We start from the raw sequence: 20,425 nt of genomic DNA, 5'->3' as shown, positions 1-20,425 counted from the left end.
TAACTTATTTCCATTGGGGTCCTTAATCTTGTCTCCCAGGATGCAACCCACACAAGTTGACTAACACCCAGGTGAACAGGGAAAAATGCCTGGAACTAGTGCTCATATTGGTGAATTTAAAGCCAGCAAAGGTTGGTTTGAGAGATTTAAGAATCGTAGTGGCATACACAGTGTGATAAGGCCTCGTCCAATACACGTCAGCTGGTGGGTCAAATACACGTCCACAAATTCTCTGACGTTGTTTATACAATTATTACAATAATGCAGTAGTCTGTATACCAGTAAATTTTCTATTTTATTTTTTTGTGTGTGTAAATTTTCTATTTTATTTTTTTTGTGTGTGAATAAAAATTGAAAATAGAAACCAAGCATAATATAGGAGAGGCTTGGAGACATGAACACAGGAAATGCTTTTTTAGTGCCAGGAATGTTTACATCGTTTAATCTGAACCCTATTTTGAAATTGGCAGTTTTTGAATTTTGTGTGAAATTGGCTAAATTATCAATTTCTGATCACTTTATTGGATAGTTGAAATAGGTAAATGGGTGGGTTCTTGTACTCACTTGATAGAACAGAAGAAATACTAGTGAAATAGCTATGAGTGGTTGACTGGAACAATGGAATTGGTCCAAAATAGGGTGCAAAGTGGGCGAAATCACTGATGCGTAAATATCGCCAAGACTGCTAACTTTGCAAAGCTTAATCCTGTAAGTTTTCCATCAAATTTCATACCTTTGGTGTCTCTACCTTCGGAAAAAATTCTCTGTCATTTCACAAGAAAACAAAACAAAAAAAACTTTTTTTAACCCTTAAATGGTCCAAACAGATCGACGTTCAAATTCGTAGCTACAAAAGTAGATCTACTTTTTTTTTTTACATATTTTCAAATATAACAAAAAAAAATGCAGATAAAAGTTTTTTATCCACTTTTTCACATGTAAAACAAAAAAGAATATCTACATTTTTTACATACTTTCAGATGTTGAAAAAACGTATATATACGTTTGGACCGTTTAAGGGTTAAATTCTCAGACCCTGAGAGCAAGTTTTAGACCCTGGAAGGATTCAACTAGGATAAGGGTATTGCAGTTTGAAGGGTGATTGTGAACTGTGATGTCAGCACATTTCTGGCAACACAGTGATTGAATAAATTGATGGTGAATGTGTTTCTTCTTTCGTGGGTCACCCTACTTCGATATGAGACAGCTGATGCGTTAAAGAAAATATATCGTAAGTGGGGAGGGAAGTGGAACATATTTTGACTTACGGGAGACAGCTGGTGTGTTCATGAAAGCATCTGAAAGTGTTTAATTATATATATATTTTCCCTTGGGTTTAACAGGAACAGTACCTGTTAAACATCATCATTGAACAGATGGTGGTGGACTCGGACCCTGAGATGGGAGGAGCAGTCCAGTTAATGGGCATCCTGAGGATTCTAATAGATCCCGAGAACATGATGGCCACCGTCACCAAGTCTGAGCGAGCGGACTTCCTCGCGTTCTTCTATAAACACTCCATGCACTACCTTGTGGGTAAGTACTTTCCTTGCAACCTAACTCTGTCCACTACCTTGTGTGTAAATACTTTCCTTGTAAACTAACTCAATTCTATGTAAATGGACTGAGTTCCTTGTCCCGTCTACCTCTTGAGACTTGGTAAAGAATTAGGCATTGAAGTACCCATCATACCCACCTCTTACCTCAACACCTCAGTCGTGCGTTGCTTAACAATGGGGATGCATTCTGGTAAATGTGTCATTAGGTGATTGTGTGTTTGTGTGGATGTCGTAGAGTGTATTTACACTATAGATGGTATAGCCTACTACACACCTAAGCTATTTGATATAGCTTAGGAGCCACGATGAACAAAACAACACGAGATTAAATCAAGCATAAGGAAAAATATTGCTGTTAAGAGATGCGTTAAATATGAGATGTACGAGGCTGCTGCCTCATACATCTCGTATTTACCGCATCTGTTTACTATACTCTAGAGTATAGTAAGTACATAAAAGAATAGCATAGTTGTTTATTATCAAGTATTACTTAGTGTACATGATGGTATGAGTTATGCTTTTATACTACTGGTATTGCATGTCACGACCATCGTATATGCAGTACCTTGTTGACCAAAACATGGTTAGGCGGTGCACGAATGTTGTTCTTCTTGAACGATGAGGTGGCAGTCCACCAGTAAGCATAATGTGACTCTTGGTTTTATAATTATCAGGCCAGGTGAAAACACTTTTGAAAACTGACAAGTTGAAGAATTCGAGACACTTGTGTAAACATTTGGGAATCTGCAGTAAAGATTCCCAGATGTTGCACAAGTGACTTATTGTTTAATTACCAGGCCAAGCTGGCTGTGATGGGTATGGGAGTCAGTGGGCCAGTAGCAACAACAGTCTAGGTAACCAAGCAAGCAGCAGATGAACCTGACCCAGGGTCAGTCTGTGGCACAGCAGCAGCAACAACAGTCTAGATAACCAGGCAAGCACCAGATGAACCTGACCCAGGGTCAATCTGTGGCACAGCAGCAGCAACAACAGTCTAGGTAACCAGGCAAGCACCAGATGAACCTGACTCAGGGTCAGTCTGTGGCACAGCAGTAGCAACAACAGTCTAGGTAACCAGGCAAGCACCAGATGAATCTGACCCAGGGTCAGTCTGTGGCACAGCAGCAGCAACAACAGTCTAGGTAACCAGGCAAGCACCAGATGAACCTGACACTCTAGGTAACCAGGCAAGCACCAGATGAGCCTGACACTGGGTCTACACAGATAGCAAAACTCGGGAAAGTGATCAAGGGTATATATGGGAGGAAGTTCAAAATAAGCCCAGTGAGGAGCAGGGGTGCAGTGGGCACAATAAAGGAACACTGTATCAACATCCGGGGCCCCAGACTATTCAACATCTTAACAGAAGATATCAGAAACCTGGGTGGAACAAGTGTAGAAGCTTCAAGAGGAAACTGGACAAGTATCTTAGTGAAGTGCCAGATCAACCAGGCTGTGATAGATATATGGGGCAGCGGGCCTCCAGCAGCAACAGCCTGGTTGACCAGGCAAGCACCAGATGAGCATGGCCCATGGCTGTGCTCCAAAGTAATGAGACTCTTGAAACTCATCAACGTGATGACTATACAAATCCTTGAGAAACATTACATGTGTCTTTAACCCTTCGACTGTTTTGGTTGTATATATACGTCTTACGAGCCAGTGTTTCAGACGTATATATACTCAATAATTCTAGCGGCTTCAAATCAAGAGGAAGAAAGCTGGTAGGCCCACATGTGAGAGAATGGGTCTGTATGGTCAGTGTGCACCACATAAAAAAAATCCTGCAGCACACAGTGCGTAATGAGAAAAAAAAAAACTGATCGTTTTTTTTGGATTAAAATGCCGATTTTGAGGTGTATTTTCGTATAGTATTTATCGATGTATTTGCGTTTTCATGGTCTTAGGTGATAAAATGGAAAACATGTTACAGAAATAGAGATAATTTTCATTACTTTGACGATGAAAACGTCCTTGAAACTGAGCTCAAAGTAGCGGAAATGTTCGATTTTTACCAATGTTCAGGAGTAAATAAATCACACCACACGTCCAATACACGTCAACTGGGGAGTCTGATATTCTTTCACTAGTGCACTGATATTATTTATACCATTTTTACAATAATGCAGTAGTCTGCATAACAGTAAATTTTGTATTTTTTTGTATGAATAAAAAATCAAAACAGAAAGCAATAATAATATAAGAGGGGCCTAGAGATGTGACTAATGAACAGAAGATATGTTATTTTAGTGCCAAGAATGTCTACATTGTTTATTCTGGACCCTATTTTGAAATTGGCATCTTTTTTAGTTTGCGTGAAATTGGCCAAATTGCCAATTTCTGATCACAATATTGGGTAGTTCAAATTGGTAAATGGGAGGTTTCTTGTACTCAGCTGATAGATAAAATGGAGTTCTAAAGAAATAGCTATGAGTTTGGTCAACTGGAACAACAGAATTGGCTGAAAATAGGGCTCAAAGTCGGCGAAATCGCCGATATGCATATGTCGCCGAGACCACTAACTTCGCGGGAGCGTAATTCCATGAGTTCTCGACCAAATTTCGAACTTTTTGTGTCATTACCATCGGGAAAAGATTCTCTATCATTTCATAAGAAAAAATAATTTTTTTTTTTTTTCAAAAATTTAGCGACATAGAATGACAGTTTCAGAAAGGGGCCTGAAACAGTCAAAGGGTTAAGAGGTCTCTCCAGTGACTGGCCCATGGGGGTGTTGACCCTTATAACACCCTCCAGGTGGACCCTCCAGAAGGGAAACCTGCCTGATGATACTGGAGGACAGGAGAGTTAGGAGAGACATGATAACGACTTACAAAATACTGCGAGGAATTGACATGGTGGAGAAAGCGAGGATGTTCTAGAGTTGGGACACAAACATGGGGTCACAATTGGAAGCTGAAGAGTCGGATGAGTCAAAGTAAACCCTTCAAGTAGACCCTCCAGGTGGTTCCCCCAGGTAGTCCTCCAGGTGGACATTGATAATTTAAAGGGGAGTGTAATCAGTGTTTACCATTGTATGACAGTAATTGTGTATTTAGTGTTGAAGCTTTCTGGCCTAGGGTCCGAACCCGGCCCTTGGCCAGGCTTGTCTGGTGCTAGCCTGATAAACCAGGCTGTTGCTGCTGGCTGCCTTCTATCTTGTCTATGTATTAGTTTAGTGCTTAGTGACCTCAGTGACCTACTCAGTCACCTACTAAGTGACCTACTCAGTCACCTACTAAGTGACCTACTCAGTCACCTACTAAGTGACCTACTCAGTCACCTACTAAGTGACCTACTCAGTCACCTACTAAGTGACCTACTCAGTCAAGTTACAATGATGATATCAACTTTCGTACTACTAGTGTAGTTTACACTGTATCCATCACCCTCACTATGCATTATCACCCTCACTATATATTATCACCCTCACTATATATTATCACCCTCACTATATATTATCACCCTCACTATACATATCACCCTCTCTACATTATCACTCCCTCTATACATTACACCCTCTCTACATTATCACCCTCACTATACATCACTATACATCACCCTCACTATACATTATCACCCACACTATACATTATCAGCCACACTATACATTATCACCCTCGCTATACATCCATCACCCTCAGTATACATCCATCACCCTCACTATATATCTATCACCATCAGTATACATCTATCACACTCACTATACATCTATCACCCTTACTATACATTATCACCCTAACTATACATCTATCACCTTCAGTATACATCTATCACCCTCAGTATGCATCTATTACCCTCACTATACATCTATCTCCATCACTATACATATATCACCATCACTATACATATATCACCATCACTATACATATATCACCATCACTATACATATATCACCATCACTATACATATATCACCATCACTATACATATATCACCATCACTATACATATATCACCATCACTATACAGTAGGGCCCCACTTTACAGCGTTTCACTTTATGGGGTTCTGCTAATACGGTCATTTCAAATTATGACCAAAGCTCTCTATACGGCTCCCCCCACCTGACTTTATAATACGGTCACCGCGCCCCACCTGGTTTGTTTACATTCTATGTGAGATCCGTGAGCACTAAGTCTCTTCATTATGTCTGGAAACTCCAAAATTTCAAGTGTTTTTAAGTTATTTCATATTTTATATATACTCTGATAATTATACTTATGTATACCTGTACCTAAATAAACTTAAACACACTGCTGGCATGCAGGTACACATTAAAATCACTAAGAGTGTCTTACGTCTCGAGACATCGTATTAGTAATGGTAATAATCACGAAGTCTCATTAAATGTCGTATATTTTGTTAATATACACATTTTCATTAATCCATCCATGATATTTTTCAAAATTATATAATAAACATGATACATAACATATAAAGATGATGAATACACACCCCACAGTAGAATAATAATAATAATAATAATAATACACCCCACAGTAGAATAATAATAATAATAATAATAATAATACACCCCACAGTAGAATAATAATAATAATAATAATAATAATAATAATAATAATACACCCCACAGTAGAATAATAATAATAATAATAATAATAATAATAATAATAATACACCCCACAGTAGAATAAATAAACATAATTATGAGATGTAGCCAGACTTTTACGAGTTACAGCAAGAATAACATTTTCTCTAGTCCAACATCAGAGAATGTGTTACTGGCAGTAACTGTAGAAAATTATTCCTTTAGTATGTAAGTTTATTCAGGTATATACAAATACAGTTACATAGATTATCATACATAACAGCATATGTGTAGAGAACCTGGGATAACCCAAAAAAAAGTCAGTGACTTATTTCCATTACCTTCACTCAGAGCGTCATTTCTCCTAAAAAATGGTGTTACAAGAGAATGGGAGTGGTATTCTTTATTCTACCGTATCAATGTAGAGACAACTTGTACACAATGTAACTTGTACACAAACTGGACATGTACACTTTGTTTACAAAACTTATGTTCACCTGGTTTGTTTACAAAACTTATGTTCACCTGGTTTGTTTACAAAACTTATGTTCACCTGGTTTGTTTACAAAACTTATGTTCACCTGGTTTGTTTACAAAACTTATGTTCACCTGGTTTGTTTACAAAACTTATGTTCACCTGGTTTGTTTACAAAACTTATGTTCACCTAGTTTGTTTACAAAACTTTTGTTCACCTGGTTTGTTTACAAAACTTTTTGCCTGTCCTCCCTCATGTACTCATTCTCTCTGTCTCCGTCTCTCTCTGTCTCCGTCTCTCTGTCTGTCTCTCTCCGTCTGTCTCTCTGTCTGTCTCTCTCTGTCTCTCTGTCTGTCTCTCTGTCTCCGTCTCTCTGTCTCCGTCTCTCTCTGTCTCTCTCTGTCTGTCTGTCTCTGTCTCCGTCTCTCTGTCTCCGTCTCTCTCTGTCTCCGTCTCTCTGTCTCTCTGTCTCTGTCTCCGTCTCTGTCTCCGTCTCTCTCTCTGTCTCTCTCTCTCTCTCTCACTCTCTCGCTCTCTCTCTCTCTCTCTCTCTCTCTCTCTCTCCCTCTCTCTCCCTCTCTCCCCCCCCCCCCCCATTTATTCGTTTGATCTCGTTTACTCACCTCTGACCCTACATTAAGACTACAGATATTTTAAGGTAAGTAATGATTGAACTGTATGTACATTTTATTGCTCTGGGATGCTTATATGTAACAGAATATTATGTGTAGGTGGGTTGGCCTGGTATAGTAGCCCGGCTGACTACCATACATACCACACTTGATTTCTTATAATAAATACTACTTGTCTCACCCTAGATTAAGACTACAAATATTTTCAGGTAAGTAATGAGTGCACTATGTGTGTATTTTAATTCTTTATTGTTTTTTCATGCTCAGTTCTATTGTTAATTTAATGTATGTTAGTGTAAACTTGTTATCTAGTATTTGTATGCATTTATAAGTGGAAAAAAGGGTGTTCCGCTTTACGGCGATTTCCGCTTTACGGCGGTAGCCTGGAACCTAACCTGCCATGTAAGTGGAGCCCCTACTGTACATGACATGTATCACCACCACTATACATCTTTCACTATCACTATTCATCACATATATCATTATATATCTTTCACTATCACTATTCATCATGTATATATCACCATCACTATATATCTTTCACTATCACTATTCATCATATATATCACCATCACTATCTTTCACTATCACTATTCATCACATATCACCATCACTATAATCTTTCACTATCACTTCATCACATATATATCACCATCACTATATATCTTTCACTATCACTTCATCACATATATATCACCATCACTATATATCTTTCACTATCACTATTCATCACATATATATCACCATCACTATATATCTTTCACTATCACTATTCATCACATATATATCACCATCACTATCTTTCACTATCACTATTCATCATGTATATATCACCATCACTATATATCTTTCACTATCACTGTTCATCACATATATATCACCATCACTATCTTTCACTATCACTATTCATCATGTATATATCACCATCACTATATATCTTTCACTATCACTATTCATCACATATATATCACCATCACTATCTTTCACTATCACTATTCATCATGTATATATCACCATCACTATATATCTTTCACTATCACTGTTCATCACATATCACCACTATACATCTTTCACTATCACTATTCATCACATATATATCACCATCACTATATATCTTTCACTATCACTATTCATCACATATATATCACCATCACTATCTTTCACTATCACTGTTCATCACATATCACCACTATACATCTTTCACTATCACTATTCATCACATATATATCACCATCACTATAATCTTTCACTATCACTTCATCACATATATATCACCATCACTATATATCTTTCACTATCACTATTCATCACATATATCACCATGACTATACACAAGGGCAGAACAACAACATTCTAGGGGCACTATATTTCTCATATATTTTATTTTTATCATTATTTTGGCTAGAAGTTATATAAATATTAGCTGATCCAAGAGTTATAATATCTTCTAAAGACTTAAGTATGGATTCTTATACAAAAGAAATGTACCTCGTGGTATTAGCCACTTTATTTATTTTTGTTGGTGTGTGGTGCTTTTTTGATGAGTGGGTCCAGGAGCTGGAATTGGACCGCACTCAACTCCAACAGGAGGTCCAGGAAGCCTCCTGGGCTTGTGAATCATTAGCTGAGAGGATGTGTGGGATCCCTGGGATGGGGATAATTGTTAATTGTGATAGGTATACCCCCTTAGAGGTCCCTGGAAGTCAGCTGAGCCCTTGGTGGGCACCAAACTCCTGGTCTCTTCTGGGAATCATGTTTAGATGGTACCAAGCCAGCAGCGATGTTAAGGAGCTGGAGATTGTCCTCAAGGAGATTAAGGAGTCCTGCCAGGATAATTCATCCTCCCAGCAGATGCTGGTTCTTCTGCGGGTCATTGTGACAGCTCTAATGGTACTGCACTTCATTCTGCAATGCTTCCGTAGGATTATTCAGAAGATACTAATAGTATCCAGCAGCAGTAACACAGTGGTGAGTGTTGAGCTGGTACCTGCTACTGCTGATGATGCTGGTACCTCATAGCCCCTCCCCAACCCCATTACCCTCCCCAACCCCATTACACTCCCCAACCCCATTACCCTCCCCAAGCCTATTAACCTCCCCAGCCCCATTACCCTCCCCAACCCCATTACCCTCCCCAACCCCATTACCCTCCCCAACCCAATTTCCGTCCCCAACCCCATTTCCCTCCCCAACCCCATCTCCATCCCCAACCCTACAGGGTATGGAGTTTTTGTAGCCAATGTACCCACCTTGTGCAGGTACATGACCGTAAAACGGCTTCTGCAAAAATGCGGCGGTTTAATCTAATTAACGATGCCACGAGGAGACAAAGGCCATCGGGGGTATGGCTTTGCAACATTTAAAAATAAGGATTATGAAAAACAAGCGCTTATGTTGAATGGCCATGTCCTCTCGGGTCCAAAAGGCGAGAATCCACAAAAAATAGATGTGAAGCCAGCCTATAAGCAAATAATCCACGATGATGCAAAGCCCCATATAAAACCACCAGTTGATGGTACTTTCCAACATGCAAAACCACTAGATCATGGTACCTCACAACATGGAAAACCACCAGTTCATGGTACTTCACAACACCATGGAAAACCACCAGTTCATGGTACTTCCCAACACCATGGAAAACCACCAGTTCATGGTACTTCCCAACACCATGGAAAACCACCAGTTCATGGTACTTCACAACAACATGGAAAACCACCAGTTCATGGTACTTCCCAACACCATGGAAAACCACCAGTTCATGGTACTTCCCAACACCATGGAAAACCACCAGTTCATGGTACTTCCCAACACCATGGAAAACCACCAGTTCATGGTACTCCACAACACTATGGAAAACCACCAGTTCATGGTGCTTCACAACACCATGGACAACCACCAGTTCATGGTACCTCACAACATGGAAAACCACCAGTTCATGGTACTTCACAACATCATGGAAAACCACCAGTTCATGGTACTTCCCAACACTATGGAAAACCACCAGTTCATGGTACTTCACAACAACATGGAAAACCACCAGTTCATGGTACTTCCCAACACCATGGAAAACCACCAGTTCATGGTACTTCCCAACACCATGGAAAACCACCAGTTCATGGTACTTCACAACAACATGGAAAACCACCAGTTCATGGTACTTCCCAACACCATGGAAAACCACCAGTTCATGGTGGTACAAAATGCAGCAATGGTGAGAACACCCTTGCTGCTCCCTCCAAGACCAGGCCTCCCAGCTACCAAGTTTAATATCAACATGAAAGCCACAAGTCCCATACAACTGGTTGATTCCTAAGACTGTATGCATTTCAGTCAAGTGTTTTTATTGTTGAAAAGGGAGTTTTATTTTTTGAATTAGAGCATTAAACTCGTAAGAGTTATAAGAGGACAATTAGTGATTTTTTTGTTATAATTTTTAGTTGTTATTATTATTATTATTATTTGTACATCTATTTATATAAACATTATGACTTGTGCGTCTCCCAGTGTCACATATATCACCACCATTATACTCAAGAGCAAAATAGCAACATTCTAGGGGCACTATATTTGTCATATTTTATTTTGACCATTATTATGGCTAGACATTATATAAATATATTAGCTTACCCGAGAGTTTTCTGGATGGGGATAATTGTTACTTGTGATAATTATGCCCCTTAGAGGTCCCTGGAAGCCAGGTGAGCCCTTGGTGGGCACCAAACTCCTGGCCTCTTCTGGGAATCATCTTTAGATGGTACCAAGCCAGCAGCGATGTTGAGGAGCTGGAGATTGTCCTCAAGGAGATTAAGGAGTCCTGCCAGGATAGTTCCTCAACCCCCCCCCCCAGCTGATGCTGGTTCTTCTGTGGTTTGTTATGACAGTGCTACTGGTGTTCGAATTCATTCTGCGATGCTTCCGTACCTGGCTTCAACAGCCACAAATACTTAACAGCACCAGTGACACACAGATGAGTGGTGAGCTAGAACCTGCTACTACTGATGATGCTGTTACCTCAACATCCCTCCACAACATCATTACCCTCCCGAACCCCATCACCATCCCCAAACCCGATTACCATCCCCAACCCCATCACCATCCCCTACCCTACAGGGTATGGAGTGTTTATAGCCAACGTCCCATCATTATGCAGGGACAGGACTGTAAAACCGCTGAAAAAATGCCACGAAGAATCAGGGGACACCGGGAATATGGGTTTGCCTGTTTTCAAAATAAGGATTATGAAAAACAAGCCCTGTTCCTGGACGGCTGTGTGTTGACTGGTCCAAGTGGCGAGACCCCACAGAAAATAGAAGTGAAGTCAGCTTACAAGCAAATATTCCATAATGATGCAAAACCCCAAGTAAAACCACAAGGTCGTGGAGCTTCACAACACCATGGAAAACCACAACTGCTTGGTGCTTCAAAATGCATCCTAAAACATTATAATAGTCAAGGATTTTGGGTTGTTAGAGTTTCACATGACCTTTGATGCTCCCTCCAAGACCAGGACTCCCAGCTACCAGCGATCCTGGTAAAAGTTTATTTGGAACTTGGGATGCCAAAGCCAGTGATGATTCTCATCAGATCACTTGTTGATGATTGAGACACGTAACATGGAAATCTCTATTGAAGAAATGTTTTGCCCCACTGGCTTTTTTCTAAACCATATATCAAATCACTTGTTCTCTCTTGTCTGGAGTATTGCTCTACACTAAAGGTCCTTTTTGGAGGCAGGCAAATACAAGGAACTTTCACTGCAGGTATAAGTACAATACAGCCTCTCCTCACTTAGTGACGTACTCGTTTACCAACGTGGTCTTAGGAACGGAACTCTGTCGTTAAGTGAGGAGATGCTGTATGTGGGGCATGTAAGTTCCCCCGTCTTCTAATAGCTTCATTTTTTCACTATAATCTACCTTGTCCATAATTACTATTACATTTGCTTTGTTTTGTAAGGTGAAGTCCAGGATCTTTACTTAATTCATGGTGTAACTTAACAAATCTTTGAGGATAGTTGTGTTGTAGAGGTGTGAGCACAGCTCACACCTCTACAGTAGGACATAGGAAAGCACTGGTTTGATAATAGAGTTGTGGATTATTATTATTAATATTATTATTTTTTTTTTTAGCACACTGGTTGGTTCCCACCAAGGCAGGGTGCCCTGAAAAAGAAAAACTTTCACCATCATTCACTCCATCACTGTCTTGCCAGAAGGGTGCTTTACACTACAGTTTTTAAACTGCAACATTAACACCCCTCCTTCAGAGTGCAGGCACTGTACTTCCCATCTCCAGGACTCAAGTCCGGCCTGCCGGTTTCCCTGAATCCCTTCATAAATGTTACTTTGCTCACACTCCAACAGCACGTCAAGTATTAACCCTTTGAGGGTCGACAAGCCCTCTCCGAAACTAGTTCTCAGGGTCGGCCAAATTTAAAAAAAAAAATATTTTCTCTTATGAAAAGATAGAGAATCTTTTCCCGATCATAAAGACACCAAAAGTTTGAAATTTGATAGAAAACTTATGGAATTATGCTCTTGCAAAGTTAGCGGTCTCGGCAATGTTTACGCATCGGCGATTTTGCCCACTTTGAGCCCCATTTTCGGCCAATTTCACTGTACTAGTCGACAAAAAACATGAATATTTCGCTAGAACTCCATTTTTTCTATCGAATGGGTGCAAGAAACCACCCATTTATGAAATTCAACTATCCAGTACAGTGGTCAGAATTTAGCAATTTTGCCAATTTCACACAAATTTCAAAAGATGCCAATTTCCGAATAGGGTCCAGAATAAAGAAGAAAGACATTCCTGGCACTAAAATGACATTTCCTCTAGTCATTAGTCATGTCTCAAGGCCCCTCTTATATTCTTTTGCTTTCCACTTTGAATTTTTATTCTCACAAAAAATATAAGATTTACTGTTATGCAGACTACTGCATTAGTGTAAAAAATGGTATAAATATTATTGGTGCACTTGTGAAAGAATATTAGACTCACCAGTTGACGTGTATTGCACGCTTGGCACGATTTGTTTGCTTTGGAAATTTGGTAAAAATCGAACATTTCTGCTACTTTGAGCTCAATTTCAAGGCACCTTTCTTTGTAAAACCAGTCAAAATCATCTCAATTTCTGTAATATGTCTTCCATTCTATAAAATGAGACCAAGAAAACTAGAATACAACAATAAATACCATACGAAAATACACTGCAAAGTCGCTGATTTATTCCAAAAAAATAGTCAGTTTTTTTTTTTTCTCATTATGCACTGTGTGCTGCAGGATTTTTTTTAGACTGTGCACACTGACCACATAGACCCATTCTTTCATATGAAGGCCTACCAGCTTTCTCCCACTAGATTTGAGGCCGCTAGAATTTATGCGTACTAGTACGTCAAAAACCCCTACGCGTAAGACGTACTAGTACGACCAAAACCCTCAAAGGGTTAAAAACCATTTGTCTCCATTCACTCCTATCAAAACGCTCGCGCATGCCCGCTGGCATGCACTATCAGTATCTATCACATATATCACCATCACTATATATCTTTCACTATCACTTCATCACATATATCACCATCACTATAATCTTTCACTATCACTTCATCACATATATATCACCATCACTATCTTTCACTATCACTGTTCGTCACATATCACCACTATACATCTTTCACTATCACTATTCATCACATATATATCACCATCACTATAATCTTTCACTATCACTGTTCGTCACATATATATCACCATCACTATCTTTCACTATCACTGTTCGTCACATATCACCACTATACATCTTTCACTATCACTATTCATCACATATATATCACCATCACTATAATCTTTCACTATCACTTCATCACATATATATCACCATCACTATATATCTTTCACTATCACTATTCATCACATACATCATCATTATATAGCTTTCACTATCACTATTCACAACTTGTGTCACCATCACTATATATCTTTAACTATCACTATTCATCACATATATCATCATTATACATCTTTCACTATCACTATTCATCATGTATATATCACCATCACTATATATCTTTCACTATCACTATTCATCACATATATATCACCATCACTAATCTTTCACTATCACTTCACATGTATATCACCATCACTATATATCTTTCACTATCACTATTCATCACATATATATCCATCACTATATATTGTTCACTATCACTTCATCACATATATATCACCATCACTATATATCTTTCACTATCACTATTCATCACATATATATCACCATCACTATCTTTCACTATCACTGTTCGTCACATATCACCACTATACATCTCACTATCACTATTCATCACATATATATCACCATCACTATAATCTTTCACTATCACTTCATCACATATATATCACCATCACTATATATCTTTCACTATCACTATTCATCACATATATCACCATGACTATACACAAGGGCAGAACAACAACATTCTAGGGGCACTATATTTCTCATATATTTTATTTTTATCATTATTTTGGCTAGAAGTTATATAAATATTAGCTGATCCAAGAGTTATAATATCTTCTAAAGACTTAAGTATGGATTCTTATACAAAAGAGATGCACCTCGTGGTATTAGCCACTTTATTTATTTTTATTGGTGTATGGTGCTTTTTTGATGAGTGGGTCCAGGAGCTGGAATTGGACCGCACTCAACTCCAACAGGAGGTCCAGGAAGCCTCCTGGGCTTGTGAATCATTAGTTGAGAGGATGTGTGGGATCCCTGGGATGGGGATAATTGTTAATTGTGATAGGTATACCCCCTTAGAGGTCCCTGGAAGTCAGCTGAGCCCTTGGTGGGCACCAAACTCCTGGTCTCTTCTGGGAATCATGTTTAGATGGTACCAAGCCAGCAGCGATGTTAAGGAGCTGGAGATTGTCCTCAAGGAGATTAAGGAGTCCTGCCAGGATAATTCATCCTCCCAGCAGATGCTGGTTCTTCTGCGGGTCATTGTGACAGCTCTAATGGTACTGCACTTCATTCTGCAATGCTTCCGTAGGATTATTCAGAAGATACTAATAGTATCCAGCAGCAGTAACACAGTGGTGAGTGTTGAGCTGGTACCTGCTACTGCTGATGATGCTGGTACCTCATAGCCCCTCCCCAACCCCATTACCCTCCCCAACCCCATTACACTCCCCAACCCCATTACCCTCCCCAAGCCTATTAACCTCCCCAGCCCCATTACCCTCCCCAACCCCATTACCCTCCCCAACCCCATTACCCTCCCCAACCCCATTACCCTCCCCAACCCCATTACCCTCCCCAACCCAATTTCCGTCCCCAACCCCATTTCCCTCCCCAACCCCATCTCCATCCCCAACCCCATCTCCATCCCCAACCCTACAGGGTATGGAGTTTTTGTAGCCAATGTACCCACCTTGTGCAGGTACATGACCGTAAAACGGCTTCTGCAAAAATGCGGCGGTTTAATCTAATTAACGATGCCACGAGGAGACAAAGGCCATCGGGGGTATGGCTTTGCAACATTTAAAAATAAGGATTATGAAAAACAAGCGCTTATGTTGAATGGCCATGTCCTCTCGGGTCCAAAAGGCGAGAATCCACAAAAAATAGACGTGAAGCCAGCCTATAAGCAAATAATCCACGATGATGCAAAGCCCCATATAAAACCACCAGTTGATGGTACTTTCCAACATGCAAAACCACTAGATCATGGTACCTCACAACATGGAAAACCACCAGTTCATGGTACTTCCCAACACCATGGAAAACCACCAGTTCATGGTACTTCCCAACACCATGGAAAACCACCAGTTCATGGTACTTCACAACAACATGGAAAACCACCAGTTCATGGTACTTCCCAACACCATGGAAAACCACCAGTTCATGGTACTTCCCAACACCATGGAAAACCACCAGTTCATGGTACTTCCCAACACCATGGAAAACCACCAGTTCATGGTACTTCCCAACACCATGGAAAACCACCAGTTCATGGTACTCCACAACACTATGGAAAACCACCAGTTCATGGTACTTCACAACACCATGGACAACCACCAGTTCATGGTACCTCACAACATGGAAAACCACCAGTTCATGGTACTTCACAACAACATGGAAAACCACCAGTTCATGGTACTTCCCAACACTATGGAAAACCACCAGTTCATGGTACTTCACAACAACATGGAAAACCACCAGTTCATGGTACTTCCCAACACCATGGAAAACCACCAGTTCATGGTACTTCACAACACCACGGAAAACCACCAGTTCATGGTACTTCCCAACACCATGGAAAACCACCAGTTCATGGTACTTCCCAACACCATGGAAAACCACCAGTTCATGGTACTTCACGACACCATGGACAACCACCAGTTCATGGTACTTCACGACACCATGGACAACCACCAGTTCATGGTACTTCACAACACCATGGACAACCACCAGTTCATGGTACCTCACAACATGGAAAACCACTAGATCATGGTACTCCACAACACCATGGAAAACCACTAGATCATGGTACTTCCCAACACCATGGAAAAGCACCAGTTCATGGTGGTACAAAATGCAGCAATGGTGAGAACACCCTTGCTGCTCCCTCCAAGACCAGGCCTCCCAGCTACCAAGTTTAATATCAACATGAAAGCCACAAGTCCCATACAACTGGTTGATTCCTAAGACTGTATGCATTTCAGTCAAGTGTTTTTATTGTTGAAAAGGGAGTTTTATTTTTTGAATTAGAGCATTAAACTCGTAAGAGTTATAAGAGGACAATTAGTGATTTTTTTGTTATAATTTTTAGTTGTTGTTATTATTATTATTATTATTTGTACATCTATTTATATAAACATTATGACTTGTGCGTCTCCCAGTGTCACATATATCACCACCATTATACTCAAGAGCAAAATAGCAACATTCTAGGGGCACTATATTTGTCATATTTTATTTTGACCATTATTATGGCTAGACATTATATAAATATATTAGCTTACCCGAGAGTTTTCTGGATGGGGATAATTGTTAATTGTGATAATTATGCCCCTTAGAGGTCCCTGGAAGCCAGGTGAGCCCTTGGTGGGCACCAAATTCCTGGCCTCTTCTGGGAATCATCTTTAGATGGTACCAAGCCAGCAGCGATGTTGAGGAGCTGGAGATTGTCCTCAAGGAGATTAAGGAGTCCTGCCAGGATAGTTCCTCACCCCCCCCCCCCCCCAGCTGATGCTGGTTTTTCTGTGGTTTGTTATGACAGTGCTACTGGTGTTCGAATTCATTCTGCGATGCTTCCGTACCTGGCTTCAACAGCCACAAATACTTAACAGCACCAGTGACACACTGATGAGTGGTGAGCTAGAACCTGCTACTACTGATGATGCTGGTACCTCAACATCCCTCCCCAACATCATTACCCTTCCCAACCCCATCACCATCCCCCAACCCGATTACCGTCCCCAACCCCATCACCATCCCCAACCCTACAGGGTATGGAGTGTTTATAGCCAACGTCCCATCATTATGCAGGGACAGGACTGTAAAACCGCTGAAAAAATGCCACGAAGAATCAGGGGACACCGGGAATATGGGTTTGCCTGTTTTCAAAGTAAGGATTATGAAAAACAAGCCCTGTTCCTGGACGGCTATGTGTTGACTGGTCCAAGTGGCGAGACCCCACAGAAAATAGAAGTGAAGTCAGCTTACAAGCAAATATTCCATAATGATGCAAAACCCCAAGTAAAACCACAAGGTCGTGGAGCTTCACAACACCATGGAAAACCACAACTGCTTGGTGCTTCAAAATGCATCCTAAAACATTATAATAGTCAAGGATTTTGGGTTGTTAGAGTTTCACATGACCTTTGATGCTCTCTCCAAGACCAGGACTCCCAGCTACCAGCGATCCTGGTAAAAGTTTATTTGAAACTGATGATTCTCATCAGATCACTTGTTGATGATTGAGACACGTAACATATGGAAATCTCTATTGAAGAAATGTTTTGCCCCACTGGCTTTTTTCTAAACCAGAAAAGAGAATATGAATGTGTAAATTCAAGAATTATGTGGATTAAAGTAAAGGTTGGATGCGAGAAGTGGGTCATAATAAGCGTGTATGCACCTGGAGAAGAGAGGAATGCAGAGGAGAGAGAGAGATTTTGGGAGATGTTAAGTGAATGTATAGGAGCCTTTGAACCAAGTGAGAGAGTAATTGTGGTAGGGGACTTGAATGCTAAAGTAGGAGAAACTTTTAGGTAAGTTTGGGGTGCCAGGTGTAAATGATAATGGGAGCCCTTTGATTGAACTTTGTATAGAAAGGGGTTTAGTTATAGGTAATACATATTTTAAGAAAAAGAGGATAAATAAGTATACACGATATGATGTAGGGCGAAATGACAGTAGTTTGTTGGATTATGTATTGGTAGATAAAAGACTGTTGAGTAGACTTCAGGATGTACATGTTTATAGAGGGGCCACAGATATATCAGATCACTTTCTAGTTGTAGCTACACTGAGAGTAAAAGGTAGATGGGATACAAGGAGAATAGAAGCATCAGGGAAGAGAGAGGTGAAGGTTTATAAACTAAAAGAGGAGGCAGTTAGGGTAAGATATAAACAGCTATTGGAGGATAGATGGGCTAATGAGAGCATAGGCAATGGGGTCGAAGAGGTATGGGGTAGGTTTAAAAATGTAGTGTTAGAGTGTTCAGCAGAAGTTTGTGGTTACAGGAAAGTGGGTGCAGGAGGGAAGAGGAGCGATTGGTGGAATGATGATGTAAAGAGAGTAGTAAGGGAGAAAAAGTTAGCATATGAGAAGTTTTTACAAAGTAGAAGTGATGCAAGGAGGGAAGAGTATATGGAGAAAAAGAGAGAGGTTAAGAGAGTGGTGAAGCAATGTAAAAAGAGAGCAAATGAGAGAGTGGGTGAGATGTTATCAACAAATTTTGTTGAAAATAAGAAAAAGTTTTGGAGTGAGATTAACAAGTTAAGAAAGCCTAGAGAACAAATGGATTTGTCAGTTAAAAATAGGAGAGGAGAGTTATTAAATGGAGAGTTAGAGGTATTGGGAAGATGGAAGGAATATTTTGAGGAATTGTTAAATGTTGATGAAGATAGGGAAGCTGTGATTTCGTGTATAGGGCAAGGAGGAATAACATCTTGTAGGAGTGAGGAAGAGCCAGTTGTGAGTGTGGGGGAAGTTCGTGAGGCAGTAGGTAAAATGAAAGGGGGTAAGGCAGCCGGGATTGATGGGATAAAGATAGAAATGTTAAAAGCAGGTGGGGATATAGTTTTGGAGTGGTTGGTGCAATTGTTTAATAAATGTATGGAAGAGGGTAAGGTACCTAGGGATTGGCAGAGAGCATGCATAGTTCCTTTGTATAAAGGCAAAGGGGAAAAAAGAGAGTGCAAAAATTATAGGGGGATAAGTCTGTTGAGTGTACCTGGTAAAGTGTATGGTAGAGTTATAATTGAAAGAATTAAGAGTAAGACGGAGAATAGGATAGCAGATGAACAAGGAGGCTTTAGGAAAGGTAGGGGGTGTGTGGACCAGGTGTTTACAGTGAAACATATAAGTGAACAGTATTTAGATAAGGCTAAAGAGGTCTTTGTGGCATTTATGGATTTGGAAAAGGCGTATGACAGGGTGGATAGGGGGGCAATGTGGCAGATGTTGCAAGTGTATGGTGTAGGAGGTAGGTTACTGAAAGCAGTGAAGAGTTTTTACGAGGATAGTGAGGCTCAAGTTAGAGTATGTAGGAAAGAGGGAAATTTTTTCCCAGTAAAAGTAGGCCTTAGACAAGGATGTGTGATGTCACCGTGGTTGTTTAATATATTTATAGATGGGGTTGTAAGAGAAGTAAATGCGAGGGTCTTGGCAAGAGGCGTGGAGTTAAAAGATAAAGAATCACACACAAAGTGGGAGTTGTCACAGCTGCTCTTTGCTGATGACACTGTGCTCTTGGGAGATTCTGAAGAGAAGTTGCAGAGATTGGTGGATGAATTTGGTAGGGTGTGCAAAAGAAGAAAATTAAAGGTGAATACAGGAAAGAGTAAGGTTATGAGGATAACAAAAAGATTAGGTGATGAAAGATTGAATATCAGATTGGAGGGAGAGAGTATGGAGGAGGTGAACGTATTCAGATATTTGGGAGTGGACGTGTCAGCGGATGGGTCTATGAAAGATGAGGTGAA

The 20,425-nt window shown here is 40.2% G+C and overlaps 1 protein-coding gene across 3 annotated transcripts in view; it reads left to right on the top strand.

The window, feature by feature from the left end:
- Positions 1–20,425, top strand: part of LOC128702526 (serine/threonine-protein phosphatase 4 regulatory subunit 3) — a 93,799-nt gene that overhangs the window by 39,047 nt on the left and 34,327 nt on the right. For all 3 annotated transcript variants that reach the window (XR_011391199.1, XM_070080483.1, XM_070080484.1), the window contains exon 9: positions 1,344–1,536. Coding sequence is in view for 2 of the 3 variants with exons in the window: in XM_070080483.1 (XP_069936584.1) it covers positions 1,344–1,536 (193 nt within the window). In the remaining variant the exon portion in view is untranslated. The remainder of the gene's footprint in view (positions 1–1,343; positions 1,537–20,425) is intronic.

This window comes from Cherax quadricarinatus, unplaced genomic scaffold, assembly GCF_038502225.1.
Source record: "Cherax quadricarinatus isolate ZL_2023a unplaced genomic scaffold, ASM3850222v1 Contig511, whole genome shotgun sequence".
NCBI classification, from domain to species: Eukaryota; Metazoa; Arthropoda; class Malacostraca; order Decapoda; family Parastacidae; genus Cherax; species Cherax quadricarinatus.
The sequence above is the reverse complement of the archived record's forward strand: the minus strand, read 5'-3'. Positions and strand labels throughout refer to the sequence as shown.